At 41.6% G+C, this 21,623-nt stretch overlaps 1 protein-coding gene across 1 annotated transcript; it reads left to right on the forward strand.

Moving 5' to 3' along the window:
* Positions 1-1,091: 1,091 nt before the first annotated feature.
* On the forward strand, positions 1,092-4,172 carry LOC309714595 (uncharacterized protein; the record flags this gene model as incomplete). Its single annotated transcript, XM_082547144.1, has 4 exons — positions 1,092-1,897; positions 2,172-2,232; positions 2,637-3,688; positions 3,860-4,172. The coding sequence occupies 3 exons, from the start codon at positions 1,092-1,094 to the stop codon at positions 3,513-3,515; spliced, it is 1,746 nt and encodes a 581-aa protein (XP_082403270.1). The 3' UTR covers positions 3,516-3,688; positions 3,860-4,172.
* Between the last annotated feature and the right edge of the window lie 17,451 nt (positions 4,173-21,623).

Here is a 21,623-nt window from a genome sequence, read left to right on the forward strand (position 1 = left end):
AAGGCTGAAAGACGACCACCACTGAACAAGACACACAAGCTGAAACGTCAAGACTGGGCCAAGAAATATCTCAAGACTGGTTTTTCTAAGGTTTTATGGACTGATGAAATGAGAGTGAGTCTTGATGGGCCAGATGGATGGGCCCGTGGCTGGATTGGTAAAGGGCAGATAGCTCCAGTCTGACTCAGACGCCAGCAAGGTGGAGGTGGAGTACTGGTTTGGGCTGGTATCATTAAAGATGAGCTTGTGGGGCCTTTTCGGGTTGAGGATGGAGTCAAGCTCAACTCCCAGTCCTACTGCCAGTTCCTCGAAGACACCTTCTTCAAGCAGTGGTACAGGAAGAAGTCTGCATCCTTCAAGAAAAACATGATTTTCATGCAGGACAATGCTCCATCACACGCGTCCAAGTACTCCACAGCGTGGCTGGCAAGAAAGGGTATAAAAGAAGAAAAACTAATGACATGGCCTCCTTGTTCACCTGATCTGAACCCCATTGAGAACCTGTGGTCCATCATCAAATGTGAGATTTACAAGGAGGGAAAACAGTACACCTCTCTGAACAGTGTCTGGGAGGCTGTGGTTGCTGCTGCACGCAATGTTGATGGTGAACAGATCAAAACACTGACAGAATCCATGGATGGCAGGCTTTTGAGTGTCCTTGCAAAGAAAGGTGGCTATATTGGTCGCTGATTTGTTGTTGTTTTGTTTTTGAATGTCGGCGAGGATTCCGCACGGCACTCCCCTCCATTCACCTTGCGAATCTCCGCTCTCTTCCAAACAAAGTCGACGAATTACTGCTCTTAAACCGGACTAACAAGGACTTTGCACGCTCTGCTGCCCTCTGCTTCACTGAAACCTGGCTCAGTGAGCGAGTCCCAGACGCTGTCTTAAATCTGCCGGGCTTCCAACTTCACCGGGCGGACCGCGAAACAGAGCTCTCAGGGAAAACAAAGGGTGGTGGAGTCTGCTTCTACATTAATGAAGGTTGGTGTACTGATGTCACAGTGTTACAGAAACACTGCAGCCCACACTTGGAAAGTTTTCTCATCAACTGTAAACCTTTTTATTCACCGCGGGAGTTTTCTTCCTTCATGCTGGTCGGAGTTTACATCCCTCCACAGGCCAACGCGAACAACGCACTGTGCGAGCTGGCTGACCAGATTACTACCCTGGAGAGGAAATTCCCGGATTCCTTTACAATTATTCTTGGGGATTTTAACAGAGCAAACCTAAACTACGAACTCCCTAAATACAGACAGCATATAGACTGCCCCACCAGGGACAACATCATACTGGATCACTGCTACACCACTCTAAAAGATGCCTATCGCTCTGTGCCCCGGGCAGCTTTGGGACATTCTGATCACTGCATGGTCCATCTTATTCCAGTTTATAGGCAAAAACTCAAACGTGCCAAGCCCGTAGTCAAAACTGTGAAGAAGTGGACTAACGCAGCAAAGCAGGAACTGCAGGACTGTTTTGACTCCACTGATTGGACTGTTTTTGAAGCTGCATCTAAGAACCTAGATGAGCTCACGGACACTGTGACATCATACATCAGTTTCTGTGAAGACGTGTGTGTGCCAACAAAGACCTTTTGCACATACAACAACAATAAACCATGGTTCACTCCTAAACTCCAACATCTTCGTAAGGCCAAGGAGGACGCCTACAGAAGTGGTGACAGGGTCCTGTACAAGCAAGCCAGGAACACACTGACCAAGGAGATCAAAGCAGCTAAAAGGATCTACTCCCAGAAGCTGGAAGAACGGCTCTCAGCCAACGACCCTGCATCAGTGTGGAGGGGCCTGCAGGAAATCACCAGCTACAGACGCGCCCCACCCACTATTGAAACAAACAAAGACCTGGCCAACGAGTTAAACACTTTCTACTGCAGGTTTGAGACGGACAGACTCCCACGCCCCACCCTCCCCTCCCCAGGGACATTGCTTCAGACATTGACCCCCAACACACCTTCCACCTCTCCCCCCTTCACCCTGCCCCTCCCCAATCAAGACTCAACGACCACCCCCACCCTCCCCAATCCAGACTCAACGACCACCACCACCCTCTCCAACCCAGACTCAACGACCTCCACCACACCTCTCACCCCCCTTTCCTCCTCCCTGAAACTAAGAATACACACTCAGGATGTGAGCCGACTATTCCAGAAACAGAAGCCCAGGAAAGCCCCCGGACCAGATGGCGTCTCACCCTCCTGCCTCAAAACCTGTGCTGAACAGCTGGCTCCCATCTTTACTCGCATCTTCAACAGATCCCTGGAGCTGTGTGAAGTTCCCTCCTGCTTCAAACGCTCCACCATCATCCCTGTTCCCAAGAAACCCACCATCACAGGACTGGATGACTACAGACCTTTCGCCTTGACTTCTGTGGTCATGAAATCCTTCGAACGACTGGTGTTAGCCCATCTGAAAGACATTACAGGCCACCAGCTGGACCCTCTGCAGTTTGCCTACCGGGCAAACAGGTCAGTGGATGATGCAGTGAACATGGGGCTGCATTACATCCTGCAACACCTTGACCGCCCGGGAACTTATGCCAGGGTCCTGTTTGTGGACTTTAGTTAGGCTTTTAACACCATTGTGCCTGAACTTCTTTCCTCCAAACTCTCCCAGCTCAGCGTGTCACCAGCTACCTGTCAGTGGATCACTAGCTTCCTGACAGACAGAAAGCAACAAGTGAGGCTGGGGGAGATCACCTCTGAAACCCGGTCCCTCAGTATTGGTGCCCCTCAAGGATGTGTCCTCTCACCACTACTGTTCTCCCTCTACACTAACGACTGCACCTCCAATAACTCTGCTGTCAAACTCCTAAAGTTTGCAGATGACACCACTGTCATTGGCCTCATTCAAGATGGTGATGAGTCTGCATACCGGCAGGAAGTTGAGCGGCTGGTACTCTGGTGCAGTCAGCACAATCTGGAGCTGAACACTCTTAAGACTGTAGAGATGACAGTGGACTTCAGGAGACATCCCTCAACTCTGCTCCCCCTCACCATATCAGACAGCCCTGTGTCGACTGTGAAGATCTTCAAGTTCCTGGGTACAACCATCTCCCAGGACCTGAAGTGGGAGACCAACATCAACTCCATCCTCAAAAAGACCCAGCAGAGGATGTACTTCCTGAGACAACTGGGGAAGTACAGTCTTCCACAGGAGCTGCTGATCCAGTTCTACACTGCGGTCATTGAGTCTGTCCTGTGCTCCTCCATCACAGTCTGGTATGGAGCAGCCACTAAACAGGACAGGAGCAGACTGCAGCGGACTGTACGGGCAGCAGAAAGGATCATCAGCGCCCCCCTGCCCTCCATCCAGGATCTGTACCTCTCAAGAACCAGGAAACGGGCAGGGAAAATCATCGCAGACCCCTCACACCCTGCACACAGACTTTTTGATCTGCTGCCCTCTGGCAGACGGTACAGAAGCCTGCAGACCAGGACCACCCGACACAGGAACAGTTTCTTTCCCCTCGCCATCTCCCTTCTTAACAGTTGACCTGTCACACTGCTCCCACTGCCAGACTGCAACTGCACCTTATGTACATTTTGTAGTATTCATTCCACCTCATTCATTTCTGTATTTTATGTATATAAGTTTAGATTCGTTATTTATAGTTGGTTTACATAGCTTTGTGTATGTATGTGTAATGTGTATATATAGACACTTGTGTGTGTGTGTGTGTGTGTGTGTGTGTGTGTGTGTGTGTGTGTGTGTGTGTGTGTGTGAGATTTACATTGCTGTGCTTGAGAGCCACCATCTACCGGAACCAAATTCCCTGTATGTGTCTGCACATATACTTGGCCAATAAACACGATTCTGATTCTGATTCTGATTCTGAGATGTATATTTGTGAATGTGGAGATGTTATATTGGTTTCACTGGTAAAAATAAATAATTGAAATGGGTATATATTTGTTTTTTGTTAAGTTGCCTAATAATTATGCACAGTAAAAGTCACCTGCACACACAGATATCCCCCTAAAATAACTAAAACTAAAAACAAACTAAAAACTACTTCCAAAAACATTCAGCTTTGATATTAATGAGTTTTTTGGGTTCATTGAGAACATGGTTGTTGTTCAATAATAAAATTATTCCTCAAAAATACAACTTGCCTAATAATTCTGCACTCCCTGTAGGTCTGTTGACAGAGCTCTGTACAGATCTGCTCGAGCTGACCTGAAAAGGGGTCCCACCTGTCCAGCAACAACACATGGCATGGAATAATAGACATCATAAACCACAGAGGCAGAACTGTGAAAACAGAAAACCTGAGTGTGCAGCTAGCAGAGGACATAAACAGCTTCTTTGCCCGCTTTGAAACACCACAACAGCAGCATTCATCTGCCTCAGCCCTGCTCCCATCCTCATCCTCACCTGGTTCCTGCACCGCTCCATTCACTGTAACGGAGCACGATGTCAGATGAGTGTTCCTAGCAGTGAACCCCAGGAAGGCGTCCAGACGGAATACGTGGTAAAGTGCTAAGACCATGTGCCCACCAGCTCACCCTCATCTCCACCAGAATCTTCAACCTCTCACTGGATGAAGCAGCCATCCCATCCTGTCTAAAATCAGCCACAATCATCCCAGTACCAAAGAAGTCTCCCATCACCAGCCTGAACTATTATTGCCCTGTGGCCCTCACACCGGTAATCATGAAATGCTTTGAGAGACTAGTCCTTCAGCACACCAAGGATTACCTCCCCCCAGAATTCGACCCCCACCAGTTTGCATACCGTGCAAACAGATTCACAGAAGATGCCATCACCCTCCACTCGGTGCTGAGTCACCTAGAACAGCGGCAGAGCTACGCCAGAATGCTCTTTGTGGACTACAGCTCACCCTTCCACCACTCGCCCATTGAGAGCCTGCTAACTTACTGCATCACAGTATGGTACAGCAGCTGCACTAAGGCGGATAGAGCCACCTTCCCAGCATGTTTGCAATGAGTAGGAGATGCTCTGTATCTCACTGTACAACTGTATAGTGACAAAGGTATTGGGTTCTTTTCTAAAAATTGCTATAAACAGAGGAACCCAAACTGATGAAAAGTGGCGAATATTTTTTTTCAAATGACTATTTTTAGTGGATTTTTGATATAGAAGCAGAATGACAGAATGTTAAAAGAAGTTACTTTTAGTCATTCTAAGCTGGGCATTGCGTTCTCTGGCTGTTCAAAGCCATGGAACTTTAGACTTTCCAAGCAAATAATGATGGCCATACTGATGTTCTTTTCAGTATATTTTACTTTATGTCCATTTTCATTTTTATGATGTTTCTATTTTTACATAATTCCTCCCACATAGCAAAATTGGTATGGCCTGGATCTGTCCCACACAATGTGCTTACACATGGCCTGCGTACCGCAAAGAATGACGGCCCCATGGTGGCCCAGATCTGGTTTACCAGAGGTGGCCCACACACAAGGCCAGTTGCAGACACACTGCTGGCCCTGTGCTGGCCCAGAACAGTTTCAGCTCTGGCCCCAGATGTCAGCCTAATGTGTACCTTAGCCATGTAAGCCATGTAATAACAACATGTGCTGGAACATAATAGTGCAAAAGTAACATGACGAAACTCTGTTCAGACAGTGAATGGACTGATTCTTATACAGCACTTTTTTACTCACCCATATTACTCAAAGTGCTCTATACAACATGTCACATTCACCCAATCAGGCCAAATGTGGCATGCCATCACATAAACAGTGCCATCTTACCATGCCAGAAGTCAGCCAGCAGTGCTGGCTTGACACCAGATCCAGGCAAGACCCATCTGCTATGTGGGATGACTTGTTCTTTTGGCATTTTAGTTGTGGATTATGTTTGGACTGTGTCTCTTGCCCTTTCAGTATTGTTTCCTTGTGCTTCTAAGTGTCCCTTTGTTTCTTTTTAGGTTATGTAGTATGGGTTAGAGATATTTTGTATGTTGTTTTTGTTTAATAAATCCGCCTTTTGGATTATTCCCTGATGTGCCTGAGTTCTGTTATTTAGTGTCACTTTGAAAGGACACACATCCAGCATTGACATATAATTGTTCTTTCAATTTTTGATAAAGATTACAGTGAATTGAGATGTAACTTGGCCCAGAGGTACGGTAGGACGCCCAGAGTAAGAAAGTGTTGAAAGTTGGACCTCAACTATTATGGATGATTTTTAATGAATTTTTGAAATTTCCATAATTGTAGTGTATTGGCTGTATTGAATTGCATATAAATGTCCTTTAATTTCTGAGGAATTTTACACTGAATCTGGATGAAACCTGGCACACAGGTACAGTAGGTGTCCCAGAGGGGGGATGTGTTGAAAGTTGTACATCAACTAATCAAGATGATTTTTAATGAATTTTTGAAAATTGACATAATTCTATTGTACTGGCTGTATTAGATTGAATAAATGTTTCCATTAATTTCTGAGGAATTCTACAGTAAATCTGGATGAAACTTGGCACACAGGTACAGTAGGTGTCCCAGAGGGGGGATGTGTTGAAAGTTGTACATCAACTACTCAGGATGATTTTTAATGAATTTTTGAAAATTGACATAATTGTAGTGTATTGGCCGACTGCATTGAATACAAGTACCCTTTAATTTCTGAGGAATCTACAGTAAATCTGGATGAAACTTGGCACACAGGTACAGTAGGTGTCCCAGAGGGGGGATGTGTTGAAAGTTGGACATCAACTACTCAGGATGATTTTTAATGAATTTTTGAAAATTGACACAATTGTAGTGCATTGGCTGTATTAGATTGAATAAATGTTTCCATTAATTTCTGAGGAATTCTACACTAAATCTGGATGAAACTTGTCACACAGGTACAGTAGGTGTCCTAGAGGAGGGATGTGTTGAAAGTTGGACATCAACTACTCAGGATGATTTTTAATGAATTTTTGAAAATTGACACAATTGTAGTGTATTGGCTGTATTAGATTGAATAAATGTTTCCATTAATTTCTGAGGAATTCTACAGTAAATCTGGATGAAACTTGACACACGGGTACAGTAGGTGTCCCAGAGGGGGGATGTGTTGAAAGTTGGACATCAACTACTCAGGATGATTTTTAATGAATTTTTGAAAATTGACATAATTCTATTGTATTGACTGTATTGAATTGAATATAAGTTTCCTTTAATTTCTGAGGAATTCTACAGTAAATCTGGATGAAAATTGGCACACAGGTACAGTAGGTGTCCCAGAGAAGGGATCTGTTGAAAGTTGGACATCAACTAATCAGGATGATTTTTAATGAATTTTTGAAAATTGACATAATTCAATTGTACTGGCTGTATTAGATTGAATAAATGTTTCCATTAATTTCTGAGGAATTCTACAGTAAATCTGGATGAAACTTGGCACACAGGTACAGTAGGTGTCCTAGAGGAGGGATGTGTTGAAAGTTGTACATCAACTACTCAGGATGATATTTAATGAATTTTTAAAAATTGACATAATTGTAGTGTATTGGCCGACTGCATTGAATACAAGTACCCTTTAATTTCTGAGGAATTCTACAGTAAATCTGGATGAAACTTGGCACACAGGTACAGTAGGTATCCCAGAGGGGGGATGTGTTGAAAGTTGGACATCAACTACTCAGGATGATTTTTAATGAATTTTTGAAAATTGACATAATTGTAGTGTATTGGCTGTATTGCATTGAATACAAGTACCCTTTAATTTCTGAGGAATTCTACAGTAAATCTGGATGAAACTTGGCACACAGGTACAGTAGGTGTCCCAGAGGGGGGATGTGTTGAAAGTTGTACATCAACTACTCAGGATGATTTTTAATGAATTTTTTGAAAATTGACATAATTCTATTGTACTGACTGTATTAGATTGAATAAATGTTTCCATTAATTTCTGAGGAATTCTACAGTAAATCTGGATGAAACTTGGCACACAGGTACAGTAGGTGTCCTAGAGGAGGGATGTGTTGAAAGTTGTACATCAACTACTCAGGATGATTTTTAATGAATTTTTGAAAATTGACACAATTGTAGTGTATTGGCTGTATTAGATTGAATAAATGTTTCCTTTAATTTCTGAGGAATTCTACAGTAAATCTGGATGAAAATTGGCACACAGGTACAGTAGGTGTCCCAGAGGAGGGATGTGTTGAAAGTTGTACATCAACTACTCAGGATGATTTTTAATGAATTTTTGAAAATTGACATAATTCTATTGTATTGACTGTATTGAATTGAATATAAGTTTCCTTTAATTTCTGAGGAATTCTACAGTAAATCTGGATGAAAATTGGCACACAGGTACAGTAGGTGTCCCAGAGAAGGGATGTGTTGAAAGTTGGACATCAACTAATCAGGATGATTTTTAATGAATTTTTGAAAATTGACATAATTCTATTGTACTGACTGTATTAGATTGAATAAATGTTTCCATTAATTTCTGAGGAATTCTACAGTAAATCTGGATGAAACTTGGCACACAGGTACAGTAGGTGTCCCAGAGGGGGGATGTGTTGAAAGTTGTACATCAACTACTCAGGATGATTTTTAATGAATTTTTGAAAATTGACATAATTATTTTGTATTGGCTGACTGCATTGGATACAAGTACCCTTTAATTTCTGAGGAATTCTACAGTAAATCTGGCTGAAACTTGGCACACAGGTACAGTAGGTGTCCCAGAGGGGGGATGTGTTGAAAGTTGTACATCAACTACTCAGGATGATTTTTAATGAATTTTTGAAAATTGACATAATTATATTGTATTGGCTGACTGCATTGGATACAAGTACCCTTTAATTTCTGAGGAATTCTACAGTAAATCTGGCTGAAACCTGGCACACAGGTACAGTAGGTGTCCCAGAGGAGGAATCTGTTGAAAGTTGGACCTCAACTACTCAGGATGATTTTTAATGAATTTCTGACATTTCCATAATTGTATTGACTGTATCGGGCTGTTACATTGTAATTTGTGCGCGCGCGACTGTTCGCGCGCGTGCACGTGTGCGCGGGTATAGGCTTTCAATCGGCACATAAAGCGAAAAGGCGCTACCGTAAAGACTGGTGTAAAAGCGCAAGGAAATTTATGCGGCGGATAGGAGGCGGCTGGCTTGACCGCGGCTCACAAATGACGGCTCACTTTACCGCGGTGAAAAACAGCGTCACCTTTTCCGGCATCTGTCGCACGCCTGTGTGCGAACATCAGGAGCGTGTAACAGAAATGTCCATTTAGGGATTTTAATCCCCTGTATGTCTGTGTCTATATGTCAGGTTGGGTATCAGACGCCACCTCTCTGGGGACACCTCAGGCCCTCCAAGGTTTGGAGGCCTATCTCCACCCACCACCACTTCCCCTGCCGGTGGCGGACTCCCTCAGGTGTCGGTGTGTTGGTGGTTCTTTGTGTCTGGGGGTGGGCGTCCGGGTACACACCGGCTCACTCCTTGGCGGCCGCTTGTCGGGGCCTGGGGCCTGGGGCTCGCTCGGGCCCCTTTGGAGGTGGGGTGCCCCCGGCCTCTCGGCCTAGGGCTCGGTCACTCAGGCGCAGCTGGGGGCCGGCGGAGCTCACGGGCGCGTCACTGCAACCCCCCCTGGCTTCTGCTCCGCGGCTGCTGAGTGAGCCCTCATCTGGGACTCTCCTCAGCTCTTACTGGAACAGTGGCGCGGCTGCCCCTCTGTTGGTCTTCCATGGTCTCTTGTGTTCTGGGGGCCTCTGGATGTCTGGAGTTTTGATCTCCTCCATACCCGCTTCACACCCTGGAGGACGGGGCTGTGGCCCCCCACACTCCCTAGCAGATCATTACATGGAGAAACCTTTGGAATGCAAGCATGCTGATCCACACAGGTATGCACACATGGGTATTCACAGACGCGGACTAAAGCTTTCTTGGCTGCTGCCTCAAAGCACACTGTGCGCTGTCTATCTTGCGTGCTGCACAATATCGTTTATTACTTAGTAAATACTGATATCTATGACTAGCTAGTTTATTGTGATGGTGCTTTGTTTTCTCTATTATTAGGTTGCTCTTTGTTGTTTGCTGTCTCCTCTGTTTGTTTGTTTGTTTGTTTGTTTGTTTTTTCTCCATACAGGTGACCCAGGAGTTTTTTTTTTTTTTGTCTCTCTTCCCCCCCCTTCTCACCGTCTCTTCTCCCCTTGGGTTTTCTTTCTTTCTCTCCCCCTCTCTCTCTCATTCATTCCCCCTGTCCTATTTATTTAAAAAAAAAAAAAAAAAAAAAAAAATGACAAAGGATGAACTGAAGCTCTGCCATCACGTAATGTCGCATACTGCTGTTTCTGATGTCATTTAAAAAAAAAAAAAAAAAAAAAAAAAAAAAAAAAGGGATTTTAATCCGCTGCTGAGTCTCTTGTGAGGAGACAGAGTTGGGACCACATCTAAAGAGACAGAGAAAAACATTTCAGGAAGTTGACTTACCTGGATCAGCATATAGCTTAGGGGTGACTATATATGAAATAATGCTTCATCTGCATAAGAAAAATTACCAGTACTCGGTCGTTACGAAGGAAAATTTTTTTGCAGTTCGTCTGAAAAGATGCACTTGCGCCTTGGGACCTTTTAAACATTGTTGTTGCGCGCTGTCTGTCCCATTTGTGAGCGCAGAACAAGCGCTCACAAAGCAGCGGTTCGGGGATGACTTCACACACATGGGTCCTCTATCGGAATATATGAAAACACCGACATTTTTATCAATCTCGAAAACCCCCCAGACGCCCCGGACGGAACGTGAACAATGAACCTGTCCGGGAAAAGGGGACGGTGCAAGTTTTTGAGCACACTTGTTGGCAATGCAGTTATAGGGCTTTGGAGTTGACGTCACGCCGCAATGCATTGTGGGAGCGCAGCACCATTTTCGGGGTCTACGAATCAAATCAAACACACTGTGTTGGAACGACGATTACAAGATGCTTAAAAGCAGCTTAATAAAGAATGAACTGTATAGAGACCGATTGCGTCCAGAGGCGAAGCAGCGGTACTTGCAGAAAATAGCGTGCATTGGAAATGTGGCCCGTATGAAATACGGCCGTGGAGTAGAAACCCTGAAGACCAACCGCTACTGACGTAGCCTGACATATTTCGTACCTTATCTGTGGAGTCAGCGCGTACAAGTCTTCATTCAAACAAAGGTAAGTCAGCTCGAGTACTGCGAGTGAAATGCGTTTGATTTCCCTGCAAACATTCACATTAGTGCAGCATAAATTCATTCATGAGGGGAAATTACAGTGAGAACATGTGGAGGCTGTTAGAGGGATAACATAGTGAGTTCAGTGCATTGGTGTGACATTGTCCTGAAGGATTTAGTTATTCTCTATGGTTAAAGAAATTGCAATGATTTATTAATGTTTATTATAAATAATCCTAATTATACATCTTGCTTCCATGTTTGTATCCTGTGTCAGTAAAAATACATTTTATTTTAATTTTATACTTTGATCAATGACCTGCAGAATCTCCTTATCATATTAAGTGATTCATAATTGTCACTTTATGCTTTCTCCATCTCTAAAGTGATGACATCCTTGCATTACCGGTACATACTTTAGGGTCATTTTCTGCAGGCAGGTTTCTGACAGAACAGACAGATTTACACTATTACCTGCAGCGTTCTATAGATGGACACATAAAGAAATGCATAATTACATGTGTGTGCTGACTTTCTAGACACTTTGTTACATTTATGATAAAGTAGATAAAACACATTTGTGTCGGCCTTGGCTCATAGTTCTTGTCTTTAAATGAACTTTGTCTGTGTGTGTTTCAGGTCCTGCGCTCTCAAAGACTGAATGAACCAGCATTGCAGGCATGGGTCACTGTGAGCATCACAGGGAAGGTTGAAGCCGCCCGCTGCACCTGTATGGCCGGAGTCGCAGAGACCTGCAGCCACGTCACTGCTCTTCTGTTTAAAGTAGACGCAACAGTGTTGATCTGTGGCACAAGGACTGTTACAGATGAACCTGCATACTGGGTTTTGCTGGGTAATGTGACCAAGATACAGCCAGAGGTTGGCCTTAAGATAGACTTCTCCTCTTCAGCTGCCTAAAAAAGGCTCTTGATCAAAACATAACCAGACCATCTGTAGTGACAGGTAAAAGGAGCCGTCCTCAAAACAGAAAAATCCCACCTGCTACTGTGGAGGAGTTGTCACTGCTATAATGCTTAATGTTTTATCTAGGGGTCTAGATTTATGCCTGTAGTGCACTGCCGTGTAAATAATTTGCATTTACTGAATATGTACTGACTGAGTCCCGCTGTTCAAAAGTTGAATAAAGAAACAAACTAATTTTTGCCTCTTTTTTAATTAAAACCACTTTATAGAACATCACATCAGTTACAGTGTAGAATCCATGTCCTTTATAGTTTACAAATGACAAAATGTTTACACAAAATCATGAGTGTTTACATGACATCACCCACTACTAACATTACTTTATTTACTGTATCTTTTGAAAAAAATACCGCTATTTATACAGCAAAAGACTTAAGAATATTTAACAGGCGCAAGTTTCATTTTCCCTGGTTTTATTATCACACTGTTCACCAAACGCAGCAAACCTTCACCATCTTATCCAGGAGGGTCACCTCTTCACCCTCACATGGAAGAAGTAATCTGATTGGCATGGTGGTTTGTTTGAAGCAGGTCCCTCGTGTAGCACTGGAACCCAGTCATGATGTTTCATCCATTTCATCGGCTGGTTTGCTGCAATAATGCCAAATAATTAGCAACTCTATAAATAGAAGGTAGTTCTGCAAAATCACTCAGTAGGATGTTTGTTCTAATTTGCTATGACCTCAGAGTGCATAGAAAATAAAACTAATAGACTATAAAGAGTGATATGAACATATTTAGAACTTACCGGAATGAAAATGTCTGGAGCACCAACAGATATTTGGAGATGGAAGAGAACTGCACGTCAGCTCGTCTCACAGCTGCTCTCCAGGCTGGACGCCTTCGTTTGCTAACATCGATACACGAGCTGCCTCATGTTGCTTCCAGGTTGGGGAAGAATGAAAAGAAAAACCATTTTCAAGCTTATTCTCTTGCTGGTCGTGCGATCGAACATTGCAGCGGACCACACAACAAGAACGAACCATGGCTATGCTTTCGCTCCTTTTTCACTTAGACCCCCAAAATGGCGAATCGGGGCAAAATCCTTTCCACGCCCACCCCCGTAACATCACGCTCCAAAGCCCTTGAGTGGTCGAATCTGTTTATGCAAAAGACTCCTGTTCCACCTTTGTGCAAGGGGGGGCCCACAGCCCTCCCAAAGAAATGCCAGAGGTAGCCTGACTGCCATTAGGTACCGAGATGAGATCCTCAGACTCCTTGTGAGACCATATGCTGGTGTGGTTGGCCTTGGCTTCCTCCTAATATAAGACAATGCTAGTCCTCATGTGGCTGCTGTGTGTCAGCAGTTCCTGCGAGATGATGGCATTCATGCTGTGGACTGGCCCGCCCATTCCCTGAACCTAATTGAGCATATCTGGGACATCATGTCTTGCTCCATCCACCAACGCCATATTGCACAACAGACTGTCCAGGAGTTGGTGGATGCTTTAGTCCAGGTATGGGAGGAGATCCCACAGGAGACCATCTGCCACCTCATCAGGAGCATGCCCAGGCATTGTGGGGAGGTCATACAGGCACGTGGAGGCCACACACACTCCTGCACCTCATTTTGACTTGTTTGAAGGATATTACATCAAAGTTGGATCCAGACCTCCATGGGTAGCTACATTTGATTTCCATTGATAATTTTTGTGTGATTTTGTTCGGAGCACATTTAATCAGTGTTGGGGAGTAACGGAATACATGTACCGCCGTTACGTATTTAGAATACAAAATATGAGTAACTGTATTCCGTTACAGTTACCGTTTAAAAAGGTGGTATTCAGAATACAGTTACTTTGTTGAAATAAATGGAATACACTACGGTACTTTCCTGTTTCATTTTGTCGCGGGTCAGGACTGTTTGGGTTTTGTTTGACAGCTACGTTCTGTTGTTCCAGGCGGCAGCGTTACGGTTGCCATGGTTACAGGGCGACGCTCTCTCTCTCTCTCTGCGACTGTGTGTTTCCTGGGTGAGAGAGCGCCTTTTCGTTGTTGTTGTGCTAAGCTAACAGGCAGAATGCTACAAGCATAGCTCTAAAGAATGTAGCATCATGGGCAGTGTAGTCCGTGTTGCAGGGAGAATGGACTGCCATACACGTTATGGGTCTGTGAGCGCGAGGAGCGAGAAAAAGGGGAGTGGAAAGGTACGAGCTGTCATCGAGCAAAAACGGGAGCTGGAAGCATGTAAATATAATAATAACCACTTCAGCCAAGAAGAGTGCCTGACGAGCCCAGTTGTAAGTAAGCTATTAAGACTCGACTGTACACTGTGTTCGTGTTTTCCTCCGAAAACAATAAGTTCCGTTGGAGCAGCCTTTCAACGCCTCTCTCTGTCTCTCGCAAGAAAAGTTGACCCACACAACAAAGTAAAGCTATTTTTCGGCTACGAGCCGACAGGGACCCCGCCGTATTAGTCAGAGGTCCCTTTACTACAGTTCGGAGTCGCGGACCTTCAGTAATAGTAATAAATCACACAGCAATAGTACATTCACGTTGTTGTAAAAAGCATGATAATATTGTAGCGGGTCAGGGCTGTTCGGGGTTCTGCTTGTACAGTTATGTTTTGTGTATGTTGCCATGGTGACGGGTGACGCCCTCTCGCTGCGACGGTGTGTCCTTCCGGGGTCAGAGGGCGCCCTATGTGTGTTGTGGTTGCCGCGCTGAGCAGTTAGCTAGTGGCAGTGTGTTCTTCTGCAAATGTAATAAACGGCTGTGCTCCCTGGCTAGCTCACGGGAAGCAAGACCAAACGATACCTCCGTCTCCTCCTTGTCTGAACTCGCCACAATATATTAAGTAATCCAAAGTATTCAGAATACGTTACTGTCATTGAGTAACGTAACGGAATACGTTACAGAATACATTTTGGGGCATGTATTCTGTATTCTGTAAGTAACCTTCCCAACACTGCATTTAACTATATAAAGAATAAAGTATTTAATAACAATCTTTCATTCATTCAGATCTGGGATGTCTTATTTTTGTGTTCTTTTTATTTTTTGAGCAGTGTTTATATATCAGGAAAAATCAAGCTTTGTTCAAAAAACAAATGTCACAAATATTTCCTGTGAAATACGGAGTCATTGTGAATAGCCACATTAAGAATAGGTGAGACTGAAGAATATTTTTAAACACAAAATATTTACAGAAATTTTACTTGTCCAGTGTGTAAAGGCATTAATACTTATACTAAGTTTCCTTACTCTTGCCTGTGGCATATACCCTACATAGCCTACTTGAATTATTAAGAAGACTAAAGAAGCAAATTAAACATAATTCACCTATTATGTACACATAATACCATAATGGATCAAGCAGTTTGTGTAGATCAATTAAAACAAGGACAAACAGTCCTTGTTAATGCACAAGCATTAAATGTTGAAATATCCTGAATGATTGTTAATGAATCCATGCTGTAATTCTTCTTTGTTCAAAAATATGCAGGCTGTTGCCATACTGTCTCTACTGTTGTTTGACTTCTTTGCAAAACCCAAAGACAAACCGGCTGTGTTCACCTCAATTTATTTCAGATTTTCACAACAGTTGACTGATAAAATTTTTCGTGGAACATTTGTTTTCCCTTAAATGTATAGTGGAACATCCATGTTGTTTTTTTAAAAAAATGATTTAATACTACCTTCCATAACTTCAAGAAAGGTGTTTGTTTTAAATGTCTTGTCAGCATTTGTGAGTCCACATTTCTTACTGATCTGAAGATAAGCTCTACAGTATGAAGCTCTCTGGAACATCTTTCACCATTGCTCCCATTCATCTGAAGCTGTGTAAGCTCCCTTAGCTCTGTGTCATATTAATCTGGTTGTAGTTAAATCTCAAGATGAGATAAGTGAATTTACCCTAATTTTAATATGTGGGTCAGAATGAGCTCTCAGAATCCAGTGATTTTGGAAAAGACGGACAACAATTTGTCTTCAGGTACTCTCAGAGTACCTTTAAACACTTTATGAATAAAACCTTAAATGCACTTATAGAAACAAATAAAACAACAAGGGTTTCCAAAAATATTTTAATAATTATCACATAATATATTATCACATATCTCACAGACCAGAGAGAATTTTTTTTTGCAAAATGTAATGAATAATTCTCTCTGAAGTTATTAAAATTTAAAAAAACACAAAAACCAAAGCTAATACTATTTACATTTAAACAGTAGTTGTGCTTGTAATTCATTGTTTAATTAGTAATCTAATTAAATAAGTAATTTAATTAGTAATCTTAAGGGTGCAGCAAGAGAAGGAAGAGAAAATATCTTATTATTTACTTTTACAGTCATAAATAATAAGATATTTTCAAAAAAACTTGTCAACTTAACAGAAATTTGTTCTTGTTGTGTTTCAGGCATATTTGTAAAAAGAGAAGAAGAATGAAGATCTGAAAGGATTTTCATTTAGTGTTTGGTTTTGTGTTGTATTCAATCATGTGAGAGCTATTGTTGTTTTGTTTGTTTTTTACTTATCATGCTGTTTTCAGAGTGAACTTTTCACCACAGACTGTATATCTGAAACATGGATGCTTCCATGACATTGAGCTGTTGCAGTCTTAGTGTTTTGAATCCAAACCTAACAAGCAAAGAATGGAAGTGACTATGAAACTGACTGATCAACTTGTCATTATTCATTTTATATATATAATATAAAGTATTTCTCCCTGAGGGTTTTTTTTCCGGCTTCATTATTCATCTGTTCACCGAACTTCTAGATCTGCAAACCAAACTCGCTGATTGCAGTAGTAGTTTTTTCATACTCATAGCTGTAGCTCCAGAAGGAGGAGCTTTCACTGCAACATTATATCTCTGTAATATGTACAACATTAATCAGACTCCAGTCAGATTATGTCTCATATAAAGACTGAACTTCATTTAACTCTTAAAATCTCCATTTACATCCATATATCAAATACATGTCAACAGTAATCAGCAAATAGAAATAAAGAGTAACAGCAGGTGCGGCAAAGTATGTTTCTCACATTGCTTTCTCAAAGCCAAACGAGTAATTCTGTAATCTCAAAATTGGTTCTTCATCTCCAATTTTACAGCATAAAATTTTGTTTTATTCACTCCAGGAGAGGACAGCATGGTTGTGCAATGGTTAGCAGTTTTGCCTCAACTGAATAAGATGTGAAAGGGTTCTTTGGATGTTCTCCCTGTGTTATAAAGGGTTCTCTCTGGGTACTCCAGCTTCCTCCAACAGTCCAAAGGAATGCAGTTAGTGGGGTTAGGTTAACTGCTGATTCTAAATTGTGTATAGGTATGAATCCCAGTGTGAATAGTAGTTTGTCTCTCTGTGTTAGCCCTACATTAGATTGGTGATCTGTCCCTGCTTCTTGCCCTGTAGTTGCTGGAATAAGTAGCCGGATGGATGGACACCGCAGGAGAAAACTGTATGCATCAAGAGTTTAATAAGAGGACGTAGTTGATTCTTTTTTTGTTCCATATTATTTTCATCTTGTCGACGTGCCTATATGGGCACAAAAATATTCCATTAACAAGAATTAGTAAAAAGAATGAGAAAGTACCCCAGAGCATTTTGTACTGTAGAATTATGTCTTGCGGCACCCTTTTTGTCAAAGTGCAATGTGTCTTTCTCCTTCATTAAACAGTGTAGATACAGCAACCTTTGGTTAAGTCTTTAAAACTGTGACTGAAAGCATTCAGTCAGAATACTTTTTATTTTTATGAAAAAAAACTTCACTTCACTGTCCGGCCTCTGTCCATCATCATCTTTAGTTTCTCATTAGTGGCTCCATTAGAGATTTGCAGGCATTAAGTCAAACTCCAGGCATTAAACTCTTGTTTTCACAAGGTTTGTTTTGTTCTGCCTGTAAGCAAAAATGTAAAATACACTATTGTCAACAAATCATAAACATAAACAGTAAATTACAAGTAGCCAAAACATAATTTTACCTTTTCTTTTTTTTTTGCAGACAAGCGACAGCACTATGACAGCAATGACTGCAACTACTCCAACCACCACACCTATGATCATGGCATTACTACGTGAGTTCTCTGAAAAAGAAAATTTTGCAGTTGATGCACCTTTCAAAAACAAGGTCAGATTTATGTCTCTGCTTACATTAAATGTTTTACTTTTATCCTTTTCATGAGTTGTGATGACTTTTCAGCCTCAGATTTGTTTTAATCTATAATTAAGCTTCATTGAACAATGTCTGCAGTTTTTAAAATCTACTTAATCAGTCAGAGAAAAGCAACAACTCCATGTTAAATTAATAAGTAACTTTTGTTTTGCCCAGTAAATCACTTCAATTTTAAAGTTCATTTCAATGTTATTGGTTCAGTGTCTCTAGATTAGTAACTCACTTACTTTTTCTTTAGGGTCTCCATGATGTAGATAAACAAAAATTCAAGCCACACAAATTTACCCACAAACATAAACATCCTTTGCTTGTTACAAGAGTTCCATTATTCAGAAATACTACTATTACTATTACTACTACTGCTAATAATAATAATAGGTGTTGTAGTAATAGTAGTGAAACAACAAGCACAAGTGATATTTCAAAACTGAAAAAAAGAAAATAGGATGGAAAAAACATAAAACATTTTCACACCATACACAAATATGAAACAGTTTCCACTCAAAGAGACTTTCCTGTCCCCTGACTTGATCTTACCTTCTGTAATCTGAAGAAAGGTGTTTTTTATTAGTGTCTCATCAACATTAATGAGTTCACATGTGTATATTCCTGTCTTATCTGTAGATAGGTTCTGTAGTGTGAGGCTTCCTGTCTCTGAAACACTCTTCACATACGGCCTCCACTCCTCTGAAACTGTGTAAGATCCCCCAGCTTCACTCTCAGTCACGTTGATCTGACTGTGGTCGAATCTCCAGATGAAACGAGTTACAGGACTTTTTGAGTCAGAGCACTGGATTGTTGTTTCAGACTCAGAACCAGTGACATTAGCTGAAATGATATCAAAGAAAAGTACATGTGACATAAAAAAAAATTGATTCCAGTTTCTAAAAATATCTGATCATTAACTGTGATTCTAATAAATAATTCCAAAAAATAAGACAAATACACAAACAAGTTTGTATAGTTACTGCGACTCTTCCTCAGATACTCACTGAGTTTAAATAAAGTTGCTGTTCTTCTGCTTTTTCTTGTGCTGACAGTGCAGATATAATTTAAACCAGCATCAATTTCTGAGCGTGTCAGAGAACTACTGATGCTGTAAAGTTGTCCGTTCTGCTGGACACGGGGTTTTGGCTCAGTGGAGGAAGAAGATTCAGGATCTGTAGACCAGGTGAGCGTAGGTTCAGGGGAGATCCCCTCTGACCTGCAGATGATGCTTTCTCCTGACTGCTCAATGTAAACATTTTGGACTGGAACTGAAAAAAAAAACAGAGAAAAGTTTTAGCTCAGTGGGTTTGCAGGTGACCACATGCTGTACGGCCAGAGAGCAGTGGCCCGGGTTGGGCCGACCTGTGGCCGTTTGCTGCATGTTTTCCCTTCTCTCTTCCTGCTTTCCTGTCCATCCTCATCCTCACTGTCACTATCTAACAACAGCAAAGTGTAAAAAAAACATAATAATATTTAAAAAAAGAGAACCTCAGTGAATACAACGAGCATGAGGACAAACTCTGTTGAGCAACTGAGTTCAAAGTGGATCTATTACACTGTCACATTGGTGAATATTTAAGTTGGCCAAAGTTACAGTTAAATTGGGCTGGTACATGGACAGGTATTCCCTGTAAGCCAAATGCTTACAGGTGGGTAAACTGAGGGACTACAACAAAGCCCAGCATGAATAATTATGGGTTATTTAAAATCATGTGAAGGACACTAGTACAGTCCAAGAATCAAATAACTGGATCTTTATTAGATACACACTGTACATTTAAATCTCAAACAAGGTGTGGTGTTCAAGTATTTGCACTTTAGCCTTTCGGTCTTACAGGTAAATGACAAGATTGTTTTTATGACTTTTGTTTAGGCATGATTATAGTTTCCGTACTATAAAGTAATTAAAAAAGGGCGGATAGGTGTCTCTGTCTCTTTAAACTGACAGCTTCGGCTCAGCCTTTGTTTGTTCATTTAAGTAGAAATGCAACATGTTTTTCTCTTTGTTCGGTTTTGTTTTAGCCAACGTTGAAGATGGGGAGCAAACATGATTATAACACGAGAGTGGGCTAAAACTTAAGATCTCAGATATTTGCAGGTGTCCCTTTGCTGTGTCCTTTGCTTCAGTTTCTCATACACTAAAACTGTCTGAGGTGTCTGTATCTATATTTGCAGCAGTGTAGGAATGCTGTATCAACTATGGTCTGGAAATGTAATCTTATCAGCTAAATGTTTCTGTCCACTAGCAGACAGCGCAACACAATATTCCAAAAACTAAATCCAGTAAAGAAAACAAGCAACATGCCCTGAAAGTATTTTTCAAGTTAGCTGCAGTTTTTGTTTTGTGTTTTTTTTAGGTCTATTAACTTATGTAAAAATCACGTTCGCTGAGGTTCACAGATTTTCTTTTCTAGTAAAAGATTAACAGCTTGGACGGGAAAGCAGTTTAAAAGCATGTGAAGAATGAAGCACTTCCAGTTTGAGGAGCAGGTGGCGTTAGCCGTGTGGCTTCTGTGAAATACCTAAAATGTCTACCTAACAAAACAACCAGCCATGAACATTTTGGGGGATTTTTCATGTAGCCAGCAGATATTTGGGTCAAATATTTAAATTACAGTATGACAACAGACATATAAAAAAGCTTCATGACAGTTGATTGTTATCCTGCATATTCCGGCTCACACTATCCTTCTTTTCTCTCATTTAAGACAGGACTAAAAGTTTGAATTAAGTCTGGTTTGTGTAATAACTGCAAAAATAAATCATTGCTGACTTAATAAGTTCTTTAATTTCTCTAAATACCAACATGATTATTTGTAGTATAGTCATGTTAGCTTTATTTCCTTTAGTTTCTGTGTTTTTCATACCGTCCACAGTCAGCTGGATGAACAACTCTTGGTTTCCTCTGGTGGTGCTGGTGTAGCACTTGTATCTGCCCCCATCCTGAGAATTCACATTTTTCAGCAGTAGTGAGGCATTTCCACTGGAGATCTGGTCCTTAAAGATTGACGTCCTGCCTTTGAAGCGCTGGTTCTGGCTTCCAAGTTGATCTTTGTTGTAGTAAAACGAGTGGACAGCAATGTTTTCTGTCATCCAGTGGATGACCTCTTCAGGACCAGGCGGAAACTGACATGGTAAGATGCAGTTTTCCTTCAAATCACAGGAGACAACTGCATCTGTAAAACATCAGGTTCAGAGAAATCAATAAGGCCTCATTTAAGCAAAAGCAGTGAGTGATTTTTTATTGTTTAGGCCTCTTGTGACATATTTAACTGTTTGTGGGGTGTATAAAATGTCTAGAATTTTTGTGGAGTATTTAGTAAAACCAACCAACAAGCTTTCTCTTTACCACAAAAGATCGATATGTTATCTGCATCACTACAGACATCACACCAGGTTTTAAATAT

This window comes from Aulonocara stuartgranti (assembly GCF_965226115.1).
Source record: "Aulonocara stuartgranti genome assembly, chromosome: 9".
Taxonomy (NCBI): domain Eukaryota; kingdom Metazoa; phylum Chordata; class Actinopteri; order Cichliformes; family Cichlidae; genus Aulonocara; species Aulonocara stuartgranti.